The sequence below is a fragment of the Salminus brasiliensis genome, chromosome 19 (assembly GCF_030463535.1).
Source record: "Salminus brasiliensis chromosome 19, fSalBra1.hap2, whole genome shotgun sequence".
Taxonomy (NCBI): Eukaryota; Metazoa; Chordata; class Actinopteri; order Characiformes; family Bryconidae; genus Salminus; species Salminus brasiliensis.
In genome coordinates, this window is record NC_132896.1 from 31390410 (window position 1) to 31407545 (window position 17136).

The 17136-nt window shown below is 47.0% G+C and overlaps 1 protein-coding gene across 7 annotated transcripts in view; it reads right to left on the bottom strand.

Annotated features, from left to right (window-relative positions):
- rapgef2b (Rap guanine nucleotide exchange factor 2b) overlaps positions 1-17136 on the bottom strand; it is a 148614-nt gene that overhangs the window by 32437 nt on the left and 99041 nt on the right. For all 7 annotated transcript variants that reach the window (XM_072663976.1, XM_072663977.1, XM_072663978.1 and 4 more), the window contains 3 exons: positions 9524-9655; positions 2267-2444; positions 697-833 (listed from right to left, as the gene is read on the bottom strand). In XM_072663976.1, the coding sequence (XP_072520077.1) occupies positions 697-833; positions 2267-2444; positions 9524-9655 (447 nt within the window). The remainder of the gene's footprint in view (positions 1-696; positions 834-2266; positions 2445-9523; positions 9656-17136) is intronic.

A 17136-nucleotide genomic window follows, 5' to 3' on the forward strand; every position in this document is an offset into this window, starting at 1 on the left:
AGACTGTGGCAAACCTCCAGAATTGAGAAGATAGGCCAAATAACTCCTCAGAGGCACGATGCTGCTGGCAGGTTTAGGTAAGTCATTGTTAGCGTAGCCTGTGGCCTCCATACGCGCTATGAACATGTAGCTGCTAATGGGAGTTGAAGGTGATTGACGGCAGTGTGTGAACAGTAGCCACTGTAGTAAAATGACATTGCCCCACCTCCCCATGTTAAACTAATCCCGTCCCATTAGGGCTTAGATCATTTTGGAGGATTTCTATTGGTCCAGTCAAAATGACATTTGGATACCTTATAAAGCACAGTGTAAACTGGCAGATTCACATTACGTCAAATAGACTCCAGCGACAAAAATGGAGATACATGGTGCACTTTGCAGTACAGTGGCAATATTTAGAGGACATGTTCGTAATTGGCTGTTTTTACTGTCTCTCATTCAAAAAGCAGCCAAATCATACCTTTACCGTCTGAACCTAGATCCTCAGGTATGTTGGAAAAGAATAACCTGCAATGAAAAGCTGAGGAAGCCGCTACAGACTCTGGCCTTTATGTAAATGTGCACTTTCCATACGGACTGGGCTGCAGGGAGTGACCTCTGGAGCAGTGCTTTTCACACGGCATTAAATTCTTTGACTCAGAAAACCCTGGGAAATTCAGTGACATGGCCTCCTCGTAAGCCACGGATGCAACTGACCTCTTCGCCATCATTAAGTACGATGGTGCCGGCCCGCTCCACCACGGCGAAGACCATGACGGCACACAGCTCCCTCCTGACCGACATGGTCATGTTGGCGAAGGCCGGCAGCTGGTGCATGAACTCCAGCAGTTGCTCTGTAGACCAGGGCAGAAGGGAAAGAACAGGAAGGGCACATTAGAATAACTTGACGACGAGGCGAGAACGAGAGAGAGAGAGAGAGAGAGCAAAGTGGGCCACTCTCCAGTCTGACCAGCACGAGAGTCTGTGAGAACAGAGAGGGGCTCTTTCCACTGCTACGAAAATAACAGCAGAATCAAACGCCGCGGCGCCGCCGGCTGGCTAATGCTACACCTTTTTTCAGAGCCGCCCAAATCTATTTGTGTTACGAGGCAGAGCTTTTGCACCCCTCCCCCCTCCCCCCAACCAACAAACAAACAACCGGGGGGGGGGGTCTCACAAATCCCGACCACTTCATTTACGATCAGTGTTACGGCGCTCGTAAGGGGGATGGTCATTTTCTTTCTGCTGCTTGGCACATCCAATAAATCAAGTCTGGCTTGGACTGGTGTGTGACAGGGCTGGCAGGGCCCGGAGCGGCACAGCTGACTGAGTGTGTGTGTGTGTGTGTATGTGTGTGCGCCTGCAGCCTGTCTGGGTGCTGGCTGGCCTGTGCTCGGTGCCTCAGCAGTGGAGCGGAGCGGGAGCATGGAGAGACGCCTGGCCAATCAAAGTTTAATGTGCTTCAGGAAGCACTGGCAGGCGGGCGGGCGACCCAGAAAAATAACACACACACACACTCCACACACACCACCCGTGCTCTTCAGTCCACCCCCTGACTTCACTTTTACCTCTACCTACTAACATATTTATCATATATATATTAGCGTATCCTATCCGTATGCATACATGCATGCAACCGCATGTAATCGAATTATAACCCATACAGCCGTATCTCTCTCTCTCTCTCTCTCTGAATGTACACTGTTTGGACAAAAGTATTGGGACACATACCCTTTACATATACAGGAGCTTTAATATGACATCCCATTCTAAACCCATAGGCTGTATTATTATGGAGTCGGTCCTCCTTTGCTCTAAGCTCTACCAGCAGCAGCAGGTCTGGAGCTCTGCAGTTATTGAGTCAGCAGAGCGTTGACTTAACGTGGTCTGACATACGCTGGAGTTCAGTGAGCTCTTTAGAACCACCCACTAATTTCACTAATTTGTAAGAAGGGCAGACTGCAGGGCTAAAGGCTTGATTTTATACACCTGTGGCAATGGGACTGAAAGCAACACTTGAATTCAGTGATTAGGAGGTGTGTCCCAATACTTTTGTCCATATAGTGTACACACACACACCCACATATATTGGTCTATCTACATCTCTCTCTCTTATATATATATAACACCTTACTGTGTATGTACAAATATATACAGTACCAGTCAAAAGTTTGGACACTTTAACTGTGTGCTGATCATCATTTTAAAAACACTCCAAATCAAAACCTAAGGTGACTAAGGTGTGTGTGTGTGTGTGTGTGTGTGTACAGATGTGTCTGCGGCTTACCAATGTCGTCGTCTGTGCGATCCATGGGATCTTTCTCCAGGCAGTCTCGAACGATGTCTCGGCTCATGAGGGGATCAGAGGCACGTTCGATATCCTCCTCATCGTCATCCTCCTCCGAGTCGACGGCCGTCTCGGGCAGGCCGCTGAGGTCCATATCGCCCTGCTCGCTCTCAGTGGCCTGTGGGTCAGAAACCATCGCTCGGTCACTCCAACAGCATCTAAAACCACAGGTGCTGCACGTTTTCCATCTCACAGCCCAACAGACGCCTCTCGAAAAGCCCTTGTTCTGTATTTAACACAGAAAGCCACACTGACAATCCTGATCAGAGGATAATGGCACATAATGGAGTTTAGCTCTAAACTGGTCATGACACCCAACAGCTCTGTGGGGTTCTTATTCTAGCGTACAAACAAAGCCGATAAATGATTCAGGAGCTGTGTCTGAAGACCGCTGGGCAGATCTAGCATGGGTGATCTGTGCTCACTGAACTAGACGTGAAATAAATAAGTCCAAATAATGAATATGGGTAACTTCAACACTTAGACATACGCCTTAATCACATCATAAACACCCAAATTTCCCCCCTTGATTCTGAGAGTCTGCAAAAGACCACGTCTCAGACGATGACGGCTCCTGAAGAACACTTTGCCTACTGAAGTGAGCATCAATAGGCTCGCCCAAACGGCTGGAAACGAGATGAAAACCTCCGTCAATACTAATGTGAGAGAGAACGACAGCAGAGTGCATCTCCACATGAATAATAAAACACACGGGAGTGACTAATGCTAAAAACAGATGCTCTTCTCATCCCAGCTCAGATCAAACCTATTCATCAGCTTCAGGCCACCTCCACGAGGATAAGCAGGCAGAGAGGTCAAGCAGTTCACGCGTGTGACGCCGGCGAAGGCGAGCGACGCTCTGAGACGTCAACAAAAACAACACACAAGAAGGTTGCGGGAGAAGACGTCAGCAGCCTCGAATGTCAAACTCTGCAGCCGGCTCCGTCAGGAAACAAAGGAGCTCCGTAATCTGGGCCACGTGCGATAATTCGACTTATCGGCCGCCGCTCACCTGCCTGAGGAGCCCGGGAGGCGGACCGTCCTTCCAAGGAAGCACCAGAGATGCAGCCCTGGCGAAGTGTGTGCGGAAACCTGCGCCCAGCCCCATCCTCTCGGCTCGGGCTGCTCGCCACTTTTAATTTTTTAAGCCCCTTGTACCCAGCGCATGTCATATCTCCTCAAACGACATCCCAACCACTCGTCGGATATTCCGACACGGCGCTGCAAGCAGCCACTCGGAACGCCGGCTGAGAGACTGGGTGGGGCTTGAGCAGGCGGGTCTCTTGGGGGCAGAGTCAGGGAAGCATGTGGTGGAGGAGGAGGGGAGGCAGTGGCAGGTGGTTAAGTGAGACAATCATGAAAGATTGAGAGGGAGTCTATCACATAATATTACTCAACAAATCGAGACGGACGCGTGGGGATGCTTCATTTCTACGGAACGTCCAAGTCACTTCGAAGACGTTTCGACCTTGTGGCACATTCTGGAGCTAGAGGTCAAGCTGACGCTAAAACCAGGCAGATGAGGGCCTTGCTAAAGCATTAGAAAGCTATACTGTGGGGCTCCCGATGGCTCAGCGGACCATGATCTTCCACTATGGCCTGGGGGTCGCGGGATGGAATCCCGAGCCATACTGCTTCGCCATCAGCAGCCGGAGTCTCAGAGAGCACAGCTGGCCGTGCTCTCCACTAATTACTGAAAGCGATGTTAGCCGGCACCGGCGTTTCTTGTCTGGTGTGGTGAAGCTGGGGACCTTGGCGATTTTATCAGAGTGCGTCGGCTGCCTGGCGATGCCACATAGACGGCAGTACGAAAAGAGGGAGTGGCTGACTTCCCATGTATCCATAGAGACGTATTAGGTCTTTACCCTCCTGGTGTCGGGAGCACTGCTAATGCTAGGGGGAGCTACAAAGGGATGGGTTAACTGGAAGTGGCCCCAAACAGGTGAAGCTGGAAAAACAGATACGCTATATGGACAAAAGTATTGGGACACCTGCTCATTTGCCGTTTCTTCCGAAATCAAGGGAATTTGAAAAAATGGCTTAACTGTCGTGACGGTCCAGGGAAGAAGTATTTCTACTAGATTTTTGAGCGCATTCAGCAACAAGAGCTGAACAACAATTAGTGAGGTCAGGAGGTTGGATGATCACCACCCCACTCCATCACACACTCTGGACTGGTATCTGTGGTTGTTGGTCTACTGGTGTGTAATAACTGGTTTATAGAGGGTGAATGTGCTGTGTGTGTGTGATTGGGGTTTCTGTAGTGTGTGAGTGTGTGTGTTAGCATTAGCGTTAGCCTCCACTCGGTTCTGAATGGGTTCTTCAGGGCTGGTTTAGAAACAGAGAAAGGTGAATGCCGGTTCTCCCGCTGGTAAAACAGGGCATTTCAGAGAGTTTTATAAAGGGTCAGATATTATGGTCTGTTTTTTTAATGATCCACTGTAAAATAGCTCCACACTGCAGAACCTCAACTCTTTTATTTACCTTCTGAGAATGTCCACACTGCTGCTGCAGCCGGCTGGGCAAATTTGTTAACGGTGCCGTAACTGGATTGGGATTAAAATAGCCCATACCTGATACACTCAAATATGTTAGGATCGACCCCGATCCAGATCCACTAGATCCCTGCTAGGCCTTTAAACATTTGTTTAAAGCTAGCATCTCCCATTGTGGCTTTGAAACCATGGCACCAAAACCAGCCTACCGTGGCCACCAGGATTTAGAATAACAGGGCATTACATTGACTTTGTAAATGAGCTTCAAATGAGCTCCTGACCACTGCTGCTCAAGAGTTAATAGCTACTAATAAATCAGTTCATCAGTATCACCCATTCATTCAGAGGCACCGTCAACGACTGTCTATCTGCCTGATGCTACAACCCGCCGACATGTTAACAGACACACGCAGTTTAACTAGGCAAACAGGATCCATCATGTTATTAGGCGTATTCAGCCTGTTTGCTCCCTGCTGAATTCAGACAAGATGTAAATCGACCATCATGAATGATGTTAGTTAAGCAGCCGGAGACGTTTTTCTTTTCTTTTTTTTTTGCTGCCTTGAAAACCATTAAGAGCTAATCAGGGAAGACACTCGCGCACACAGGCCCCGTAAATCTCCGCCTCGCAGAGGAGCCGATGAAGGTCGATCTATTTTTCGAGCCGCCGCGATGAGTGTGATTCGCAGCGTTGTGTGTTTGGATGGCTCGGATGAGCGTGAAGGGAGCATTAATATTTCAGAGGGGCTATTCTTGGATCAATGCTTTCAAGCCCCCTCTGAAGAACCTGTGTCATGATTTATTCAAATGCAAAAATAGAGAAAAAAAGAGAAGAGAAAAAGGGCAGCCATGTTGGCAGGTTCGATGAGGATGTGGGCCATTTCCACAAGGTTGTTGGTTGGGGAGGGAGGGGGGGCGGGGCGGGAGTGAAACCGGGAAACAGAAAGCCTAGCTGGCACAGAGGGAGATGGTAGAAAGCCTAGCAGGAAGGCAGGAGGATGTTTGGGACACACAAAAGTACAGGGATGGATAACGAAATAACGGAATGCGGACGTTCCCGGAACTCGGTTGAGGCCTGAAATGACATGTCTGCATCATTACCCCTGTGCAGGATCGCTGTATCAGTGCATTCGGGGCATTAATGCATTATTACTGCGTCAGATATACATTACATTTACATTTAAGGCATTTAGCAGACGCTCTTCTCCAGAGCTACTTACAAAAGTGCTTTACTATTTACTCAAGAAAACCTCAGCTAGTTAGAATAGACTAATAGTTCAAAGATCCTCTAAGTTTAGACTCTACTAAACACAAGTCAGTAAGGAGACCACTCTACTATTCGCCCAAGTCCTTTCAGAAGAGGAGGGACTTTGGGTTTGAAGACAGCGAGCGTTGGGCTCTGCCGTTCGGACACCCAGGGGAAGCTCGTTCCACCACTTCGGTGCAGGACAGAAAAAAGTCTGGACGCTCGTCTTCCGTGGATCTTAAAGGATGGCGGGTCGAGCCGAGCCGTACTTGAAGCTCGAAGGGCTCTTGGTGAGGATCGGCATTTGACCACCACTATCAAGCAAAGAGGGGCTGGTCTATTCTGGGCTTTGTAGACCATTAAACTGAACTGACTGATTCAATGCTTTAAACCTAGACTTTAAACCTCTGCCTCTACCTTTAGAAGATGGCTCAATATCTTACAGTACCTCCTGAGAACGTCCAGAGAACTGCTGCTGGCTGGGAATAATGTCTGTTAATGGCATTTTCAGGACACTAGGCGGCGCTCTGAACACCATGGTTAAAACAAAGACTCGGAACTGGATTAGGATCAAAACAGCCCGATAGCCGATCCATAAAAAAAATGGCTGGATCGATCCTGATCCTGATCCAGATCCAGTCCAGCACATCGAATGCTTAGCATCCTCCCATTATGGCATTGAAACCACAGAGCCACTGTGGTCACCAGGCTACTGCGGTCACCAGGCTGTATAAAACAGGGCATTACACTGACTGAGTGTTAAATAAGCTGATACTATATAGAACCCTTTTCGTTTAGAGTGTACCTCTGCAGCTGCTCTTGGCATCCTTCAGCCCAGACGGCGGCACAGACGGCTACCGTACGCACGGAGGAGCACGGCATCGCCGACCATTAATAAAAGAAAACCTACCCATTACAGTTTTATTGGTTGTTTGAAATGAAACATCTCGCAGCTCTTTAGGAACACAGGCGCTCTGAGTAAAGTGACGCCCTTACCTTTAATGGCCACATTAGAGTCGAAATTCACTCTCTGCTTCTCTCTATGGTGTAAATACTGCTGGACTCTCCGCCGCTAGCACAGTTCTAGACTTTACATTACACTACACACTCCGACTGGTGTGAGACGCGTTCGGGGTTTAAATCAGGCTAAAAAATATCAAGTAAGAGTCCCCTGATGGAACCTCAGCTTCAGCGGTGCCTAGAACTGTGCTAGAACATGGTGAGCTTTCTGGGAAGGCTTCTTATTTATGAGCGCCCACTTATGGATTTATGACACAACACTGTCTCAGACAAATGCTGTTTACTGCAGTTCTGTTAAATTCTGGAAAAACAATCGAGAGGAGGAGAGGAGGAGAGACAGAGGGGAGGAGAGGTGAAGGGCGCTAGGAAAAGAGTGCAGCAGGGTGCAAAAGGGGGAGGGCAGCAGATTTAGGGAAGGAGAGAAGCAGGGAGCGAGGGACAGAGAGAAGAAGGGAGCGAGGGACGTGCAGTAGGGAGTGAGAGAAGGAGTGCAGTAGGGAGTGAGAGAAGGAGTGCAGTAGGGAGCAAAAGGAGGAGAGCTGTAGGGAGTAAGAGGAGCGCAGTAGGGAGAGAAAGAAGGAGTGCAGTAGGGAGTGAGACAAAGAGTGTAGTAGGGACTGAGAGGAGGAGTGCAGCAGGGAGTGAGAGAAGGAGAGCAGCAGGGAGTGAGAGAAGGAGTGCAGTAGGGAGTGAGAGAAGGAGAGCAGTAGGGAGTGAGAGGAGAGCAGTAGGGAGTGAGAGGAGGAGAGCTGTAGGGAGTGAGAGGAGAGCAGTAGGGAGTGAGAGAAGGAGAGCAGTAGGGAGTGAGAGGAGAGCAGTAGGGAGTGAGAGGAGGAGAGCTGTAGGGAGTGAGAGGAGAGCAGTAGGGAGCGAGAGGAGAGCAGTAGGGAGTGAGAGAAGGAGAGCAGTAGGGAGTGAGAGGAGAGCAGTAGGGAGTGAGAGAAGGAGTGCAGTAGGGAGCGAGAGGAGAGCAGTAGGGAGTGAGAGGAGAGCAGTAGGGAGTGAGAGGAGGAGAGCTGTAGGGAGTGAGAGAAGGAGTGCAGTAGGGAGTGAGAGGAGAGCAGTAGGGAGTGAGAGAAGGAGTGCAGTAGGGAGTGAGAGGAGAGCAGTAGGGAGTGAGAGAAGGAGTGCAGTAGGGAGTGAGGCAAGGACTGCTACTGGAAAAAGAGGAGGAGAACAGAAAGAGAGAGTAAAAAGGGCACAGCCTCCTTTCATCAGGACACCACACAGCTGCTAACGAGACTTAAACAGATGGTCATCAGACCAGGATCACAGAGTGGACACTGCAACACACACACACACACACACACACACACACACACACACACACACGCACACACACACACACGCACACACAGAGCACACGAACAGCCATTCTTCCGCACTTCTGCACACAGCACAACTCTAATCCGGGAGCACATCACAAATGTACTCAGCAAATCAATTAAACAGCAAAGCAAACACCAACCCAAACACAATTCATCAGAGTTAGAAGCACACACACACACACACACACACACACACACACACACACAGAGATAAAGAGATACACAGGGGGGCGGCGGCAGCGCTCTGTTTATAAAGCCGGCCGGTTCAATATCGCTCTGGAGGAATTCTAAGACACAATATTTGAATGGCACATACTGATCAACACAAGATCAATACCAATCAATAGGGTAACCTTCTTTAACCCCAGAATTACGCAGAACACACGCAGGCTCAGATCTCACGATACTCAAACTGGCAAATGGAAAATGCAGGTTTGCTGGTTTGGTCTCTAATGACGAGAATCTGGCTCCTCAGGGCTCCTCAGGGCTCCTCAGGGCCCCCAGTGTAAATGTACACAGTATGTCTCGTCAAGATCTTCCCAACGTCTAATAAACAAAACATCTGCTGGATTTCAGCAGCACTGCTTTCCTCTCCATATCGAACTGGCGATCCTAAAAGTGGCCAGGCCTACATTAGCACACCCCTGACCAATCCCAAGGCTGACATGGCTCTGCCCTTTCTTCAGAGCCTGGGCAACCTGGGGAGCTAACGCTACCGTTAAACCTAGCGAGCTAAAGCTGCCCTGTTGTCCTTCACGTCCAGCTGCCATCGTACCGCAGCCGAGGAGGTTTGTTGCCTGCGGAGAGATGATGCTAGCAGCTTTAGCTCGCTAGGTTTAGCGTTAGCTCCCTCATTCGCGGCTCGAGCTTGTGTCTATATATGGGCGGGTAAACTCGGTTCCAGATATCAGAACCTCAGTAATACCTGTCAAATTACAACCGCAGTTCAATGGGAGACGCTAAAAACGCAGCTCCTCCGTCTCGTCCTCGAAGGCTGTGTTCGTTGCCATGGTAACATCCAGACCTTCTGTTTTCCAGTGATAGAGGGCTGTCAGTCACACACGTTCACTAGAATATTAAGACCACGCCCGGACCACGCTCTCATTACCTGGTAGATGTCAGACAGGCTGCTGCTCCCAGAGTCGCTGGTGATGCTACATCCTGAGAGGCTGGACGAGACGTGCGTCACCTGGGGGTGGATCCCGTCGGCCAGGTGCAGTCTGCTGAAGTCCGCCGGGAGCTGGGCAGAGAGAGTGAGAGAGAAACGGATCTTAATAAACACTGTGTAATTCAACATTACTTACGTTACCATTAATCACAATCACACCAATCACAAAGACACGCATCGCCAAGGCAACCAAGATCTCCTCCAAACCCCAAACAGCAGATGAAAGAGATGAAAGAGACATCAAAAGGTTCTTCAGGAACTCAAAGGTGGTTCCTCTATGGCATGAGTGGAACAGTCCTTCAAAAGTCTCCAAGACAACAAGCGTCACCAACAGGCTCTGGAAAGTGAGCGGCAGCAAGCACCTGCAGTAGGTTCCCCAGGGCCAGCTTTCAGAGCCACTCAGGCAGCCTCCCAGCTCAAACACGAGCGGACAGGGTCTTGCACAGTCTCACCCAGCGGCCCTCTTCACTCCCACCTTACACCCAACCCTGGCTCCAAGCACGAATTGCCAACCAGGCCAACAGTCAATTCTCATCTGGGTGTCCCCATCTCACTACCACAGCCAGGGAGAATCGAGGCGTCTTGCTGGACGCTGTTGGCTTTCGATACAGGGTGTGTACTGGAGTCTTTTCTGGAGGCCGAGTACTCTGTTCATCACTTCTCAGACTATTCTCAGACTAAAGGCTTGAAATGTTTGTGAAGAAGAAGGAAACAACGAACGAGAACAAGCCTGGTAGATGTCTACATCAAGAAAATCACACAGCACTATCCCCAGGGTCACCCCATGTTTCGGAGCTAATCTGAAAACATCACCCAACATTTGTGCACTACTGGCTCCATAATGGTATATGGTGCTTGCACCCCGAAGATTGCCACTGTGTAGTTTGAGGACCATAGAAATCAACCTGTTTTGCATCAATTTCAGACATTAAAACTTATACGCAGTATATTAGCTTGGTTTCTAAGAATGATCCAAACTACTTAGGCTTTTTGCTTGAACCTCTGTTGGAAATCTAAGGAAAACTAGAAAAGTCCAATATTTCTGCAGAGTTATCTTCTGATTGGTCTACTGAAATAATAAATACCATATCCATGAGGGCTCAGAGTGGTTCAGCTGTTTAATGTGTTACCTAAAGCCATGCCGCTTTGCCATCAGTGGCCGGAGTCCGAAAGAGCACAACTGGTCATGCTCTCCGGGTTGATAGATGGCGCTCCCATCACCCCCTCATCACTCCTAAAGCGATGCTGGCCTGGCACAGGTGTCTATTAGCTGGTGCGGTGGAGCTGGGGACCTCATGCTTTCCTCAGAGTATGTCGGCTGCCTCGGCTGTTCAAAAATAGTCCGTGGCTGGCTTCAGATGCATGGGAGGAGCTGTGTGTTAAGTGTCGGGAGCATTGCTAGAGCTAGGGGGGAGGAAAAAACTACATATGGCGAAATTTGGGCGAAGGGAGGGATGTTCTATTTGCGTAAATGAAGCACTCACCACTCACCTCTGCAGCTGACTTTCGTCATAAGGCGACGAGGAGTGGTGTGTACACACTTGCTGGAGATCAGCAGAAGACAGGAGTGCATGTGGAGGCTACAGTGTTTGAACATGAAGAAGGGCTTTGACAGCAGAGCTCAGATAAAAGCCTCAGAAGCAAATTCGGCTAATCTCGGAAAGCGTGCGCACACACGGAGCTCTACTCTCGTCCTTATTCACTGGCTCTACTGCCGGGTGTGTGTGTGTGTGTGTGTGTGTGTGTGTGTGTGCTTTTCTTCTTCTTTTTCAGAGGCTATTGGATGTCTTCAGTCAGCTGAGTATAGCTTTCATATAAAATGCATCCGACCTAATTTCCACCCCCTTTCCTTCCCCTAATCGTATACGTGCCGGAAATGCAGCCTATTCTCCTGGGAGATGGTGAAGAGGGCGAGACAGGGCGAGACAGGGCGAGACAGGGCGAGACAGGGCGAGACAGGGAGCGAGCTCCAGCCTCAGCAGGTAGGAAAAATAAATCTCCTTAAGCACTGAATTGGTACCGGGAGCACAACTGCCAGGTAAAAGCCTGGAAGCTAACGTCTACCGTCTGGGGTGTGAGCCTGGTGGGGTTCACACACTTAAGTCAGTCTGCACACACACCTAACACGGCATGTTACCTCAGGCCTGCTCATGCATATTCAACAAGCTACATTATACTGACAAAAGTATCGGGACGCCTGCTTATTCAATGTTTCTTCTTAAATCAAGGCTTTCCACTAGATTGTGGAGCATTGCTGCGAGGATTTGATTGATTGACACTGCATCAGTGACAAGAGCATCGGTGGGGTCGGGATGCTGGATGATGACTACCCTGACCACCTCATCGCAACCCAACCCACTGCTCCAGAGAGCGCTATTCTATTGGCAGTACTTTTCTTTACAGGGACTAGTTAAGTTCTATGCGTGTGTGTGTGTGTGTGTGCATTTGCACATCTGTGTCAGAAATGGGTGCAGCTTAAAGTAGCTCAATTGCCCGTTCTCTCGGGGTGGCCTAACTGGCAGCACCAAATTTGGAAGAATTTGACCAAAAATAATAATAACAATAATAATAATAATAATAATAATAATAAATAAATAATCTCTACAAAATCCTATACTAGAATTCCTGAGTTCTTTGAGCCATCATAGTGCGCTTAACCAGCCAATAAAAGCAGAGAAATCTATAAAAAATCTGTAAACTGGAGAAAAAAAAATGATTCTGATGCAAAATAACAGGGTGGTAAATAGGCTTGTTAAGCAACATCTGGACATTTTTCACTGCATAAAAATGATATAATTACTAATTACATACCTAAAAGTGACTTAAAATACTCAATACATGCATTTACATCACTTTCAACTCTCTTGTGGGTCTGGTCTGTTCCCCAACAATGACAACTACTAAACCTAGCAATTGACAGGTGGGTTAAAACAGGTGTGCTTGAGCAGGAAAAGCACAAAACTGTGCAGGAATCCCACCCTCCAGGAGCAAAGTTGCCCACCGCTGACTTCACATCGCATCACACACACTGTAGGTCATCAGACTGCTCTCCATCAAACAAAATGACCACCAATACTGTTTATGACGGCGTGACATATTTTAGGTTATTTTTATACATGATAGACGTCCGGGGAACGTTTTTTTTTTATATTTCATATTTGACATATGTGCAGACCATGCTATACCAAATGAGGCGAGTTTAGCATAGCCACCCTGATCTTCTTCATTCTCTCCAGATCCTCGAGAGCTCAGCCTTTCCCTGAGCTCTGATGCCAGGCTGGATGCAGTCTGGCCCTGGAGGCTCTTTGGCTATTGGAGCTTGTAGGAAGATACTCCCCAGTCCCTCATGTCTCAACAGCTTTCGGAAGTGTGCACCAGCATTTGGATTATTCCTGACATGCCGAAGACGTCGCCACTCCACAGATGAGCACAAAAAAAAAAAAAACTTGAGAGAATTTCCAGAAGGTGTCTCTTTGTTTGTGGATGAGCTTGATTTGCATGTGGAGTTCACAGTTCGTTCCTGGAGGAATTTCATTTACACCAAGAACTGTTTTAGCAACGTTTTAATGAAGCTACTTCGCAGCTGCCTGGGTCTCCAAATGAAAAGGAAAGTGGTGTCTAAAAAGACGTGTCACTGTTGTTAAAATGGGTTCTTTGCCACATGCCGAAGGTTCTTCAAACCAGCCTGAAGTAATGCGTAGTGACGGAGCGCCAGAAAAAACCCCACAGCTCAGACTGCTTACAAAGAGCGACGATTACACCTTACAAAATGTCAGTCTATCCTCAGCCGTCCAAGAAACTGACCTAGCATAGACTATAGCCTGTGAAATCTACTGGCTGACTGACCGAATATAGACCACAGGTTCCTGAGAGAGCAGTAACACCCCACCCCTCACCCCCAGAACCTGCACTTGTCTTCAGAGTGAAGTGACCCACTGAGAAACACATTACAGTGCTGATGTGATGTTACCCTGTATGAAAGCACCAATCACACGGCATTCAGTGGAAGCACTGGAGCATGGTGGGCCTCGAGGCCATGAACCTCCCACCCCCATTCGAGAACCCCCAACACCTCTCAAATGAGCTATTTGTCGTCTAGAGAACTGCAAGAGAACCCCACCACCCAGCCTTTTACAATGGTTTAACACACGGAATGAAGATGGGGGACGCTCACAGTTGTGTTTAGCATTAACATGGATTGGTCAGCAGGTCAGTTGGTACTGTGGTCAGTATCTTAATAGAATGGCTGGATGTGATATGAGTGAAGACAGTGGTGGGAGGTATGGACAACAGCTTTAGATATTTAACAGTAGTAAAATGTGAATATGTTATTGTACACAACAGTAAAAAAACTCGATTTACTATGTAGAGAACCAAACCAAGCAGGCAGGCAGAGACTTCTCTGGGCCGCAAACCAATGCCAATGCCTAATATTGCCAAATGTCATTTGTCTCATTTATGTGTCCAATAAACATGTAAAATAATAACATTGTGTTTTCTTTCTTATGGTTTTAAAGTTGATCGTATTGGTGGTAGTTGGTAGGATTTGGTGGTAGTTTGTAAGGTTTGGTGGTTGTTGGTATGGCTTGGTGATAGTTGATATGGTTTGGTAGTGTTGGTATAGTTTGGCAATTGTAAGTATGGTTTGGTAGTAGGTGTGGTTTGGTGGTTGGTATGGTTTGGTGGTAGCTGGTAGTTTGGCGGTTGTTGGCATGATTTGGCAGTAGGTGATATAGTTTGGTGGTTGTTGGTGTGGTTTGGTGGTAGTTGGTATGGTTTGGTAGTAGGTGTGGTTTGGTGGTTGGTATGGTTTGGTAGTAGGTGTGGTTTGGTGGTTGTTGGTATGGTTTGGTAGTAGGTGTGGTTTGGTGGTTGGTATGGTTTGGTAGTAGGTGTGGTTTGGTGGTTGTTGGTATGGTTTGGTAGTAGGTGTGGTTTGGTAGTAGCTGATATGGTTTGGTGGTTGTTGGTGTGGTTTGGCGGTTGTTGGTATGGTTTGGTAGTTGTTGGTATAGTTTGGTGGTGGTTGGTGTGGTTTGGCGGTTGGTGTGGTTTGGTGGTAGTCGGTATGGTTTGGCAGTTGTTGGTATAGTTTGGTGATAGTTGGTATGGTTTGGCAGTTGTTGGTAGTTTGGTGGTAGTTAGTATGGTTTGGCGGTTGGTATGGTTTGGTGGTAGTTGGCTGATGATCACATCCTGCAAAAATATTACCAGTTCAAGCTTACCGCCTGCAGTCTGCCTCTGCAGTTTGTTGTTTTTATCAACTCTGATGTAACAACAAGGTCAAAATCCTTTAAGCCTTCTTTCATGTGTCACAAGGAAAGCTGGCCAGTGGCTCTGTATGCTTAACTAATTCAACCACAGACTTATGAACAGAAAACACACTAAATGAAGGCATCCTAAAGTGGAATTGTGAAAAGTGGATTTTAGAATTTCAGACTTTAAAATAATACTTGATTTTAGGCAAATACTATTTCATAATAAAAAAATAATACAATAATGAAAAACACATGCAGTCGCTAATCAGTAAACAAATGAGTCAACTTAATGAACCTGGATCAGGTCAATGTGGTTTAGATTAATATCCAGCTGATGAGATTTGATCAGCTATAGTTGGGTAGAGCAGTTACAGATTCATCTGCCAACCAACAAAATTGCTGACCCATGTGCTTCTAACGTGACCCTGCAGCCCAGCATCCAAACAAATATTGACAAACAGTCTAAAATGCAAATATGTACTGTACGCACTCAGGCCCACTAATGCTAATGCTAATAAGGACAAATGCATCTCCAGGACCAGGCCATTGACACACCGTGATTAGATGCAGAGCAAGCACAATGTGTCAGTCGGCCTTTTAACAGCAGAACAGTCCAACACAGGACTGAGGATAAAAAAAAAATGCAAGAGTAATTCAGACCATAAAGCATAGAAGGGGTCTGCTAGCTGCCCAATCGCAGCTCACCGGGGGCAGGTTGACTTGGTATACGTCTTAATTGGTTTGAGTGTTGGGATTCGGACAGCAGTCGATAAGTGTGTGTCAATAGCAATATCCTGGCCGTCTTCCCTAACCCACCCAGGGGTCCCCCCGCTGTCCTTTAGGTGCCCTTTTCGCGATTGCGCACGCCACCGCGCCACATAATAAAGTCTTCATTCTCTCGCAACACTATTTAGGTCAGACTTCAGTCAATTAACCCGAGGGGCTTTTGGTCCTAAATCACACTGGTCACTTGATGTACAAGACCAGTATAAGGGAGCCATAGGGGACACGGAGTGCTTTTCAGAGAGTGGAGTAAATGTGTGAGCCGATGAAGGCTGGCTATCGAGTAATTTACCCATTATTAATCTACTATTATACTATTAGTATAGAGAGCAATACAAAGGGTAATGCATTGACATAACCGACCAATAACATGTAGAGCTTTAAAAAAGATCAAAAATAGCCAATGAAAATACGATATAGCTTCCGATAGGTAGTATCAATCAGGATGGCTATTAAGCTGGACATTGCAAATGTCAGAAAATGCTACAGTAACAGATGCATACAAACCAAAAGTGGGATTTTATATAACAGCACTACAGGTGGTTAGCATAGCAAGTTAGCATGTTTGTGAGCAGTAAGTAAAAATGGCCATTCTAACTACTTTGTGTAACCAAAATGCCAAATAAAAAGAAAAAAAGAAGACTTTGGCTGGTAAAAAGGTAAAAAGGTAAAAACAAACATTCAGTCACACAATATCTGGCATAATATTGAAACTGCAAGGTTTCCATGACAACTGAAAAATGGCTTCCCCTTCAGACGAGGTAATGAGCTAACACAGCTAACCTTTGTAATGCTGGATGCTGATGTTCATCTTTTCTCTTCAGCGGATGATGTGCCAACCTGTTAGTTTGTCATAAAGCTATATTTTCATGGTTTCTGAAGCTAGCTAACATCAGCTAGAGTTGCTATTCTGGAGCAAACATTATTGTATATGTTTATAATATTGTTTTGTTACTTTGTTCTAAACATTTATGTTTATCAACAACTGCAGATATGCAATAAAATATTGAATATTGATCTAATGAAGCAGTGGTGGCTAAGTGGTTAAAGCATCTGAGTTATTGGTGGTTAGATGACAGTGTTGTGGGTTCGATACCTGGGTTCACTAAGGTGTTGGAGGGTGGAGGTCGAATGCCATCCTTGACCAACACAAATGATGATTCTGGTTGTTTTTGTTTTCGTAAAATTCCGATATGTGTGCATCCCTAATTACAAGGGCTGTAACGATGGGTTGGCGATTGAGTATTCTCTCAATATTTTGAAGAAAAATTTGAAGGACATCATTAATGTTGTCCCAGAATCTGCTAAGGTGACTCGAGCTTGGGCTGGTTGTTTGCAAACTTTGCTGCTTATACAATGCTGCTGCATTAGACATGATAATTAACCGCATGCTGGAACCTAATCGTCGCAGATTCATCAATAACCTACATTTTAACTGGTTATTTTTTCCATTGTCTTTAATGGATTAATCATCATTTCCCTTTAAGCCCTGTCCAGACATCCAGAGGACGC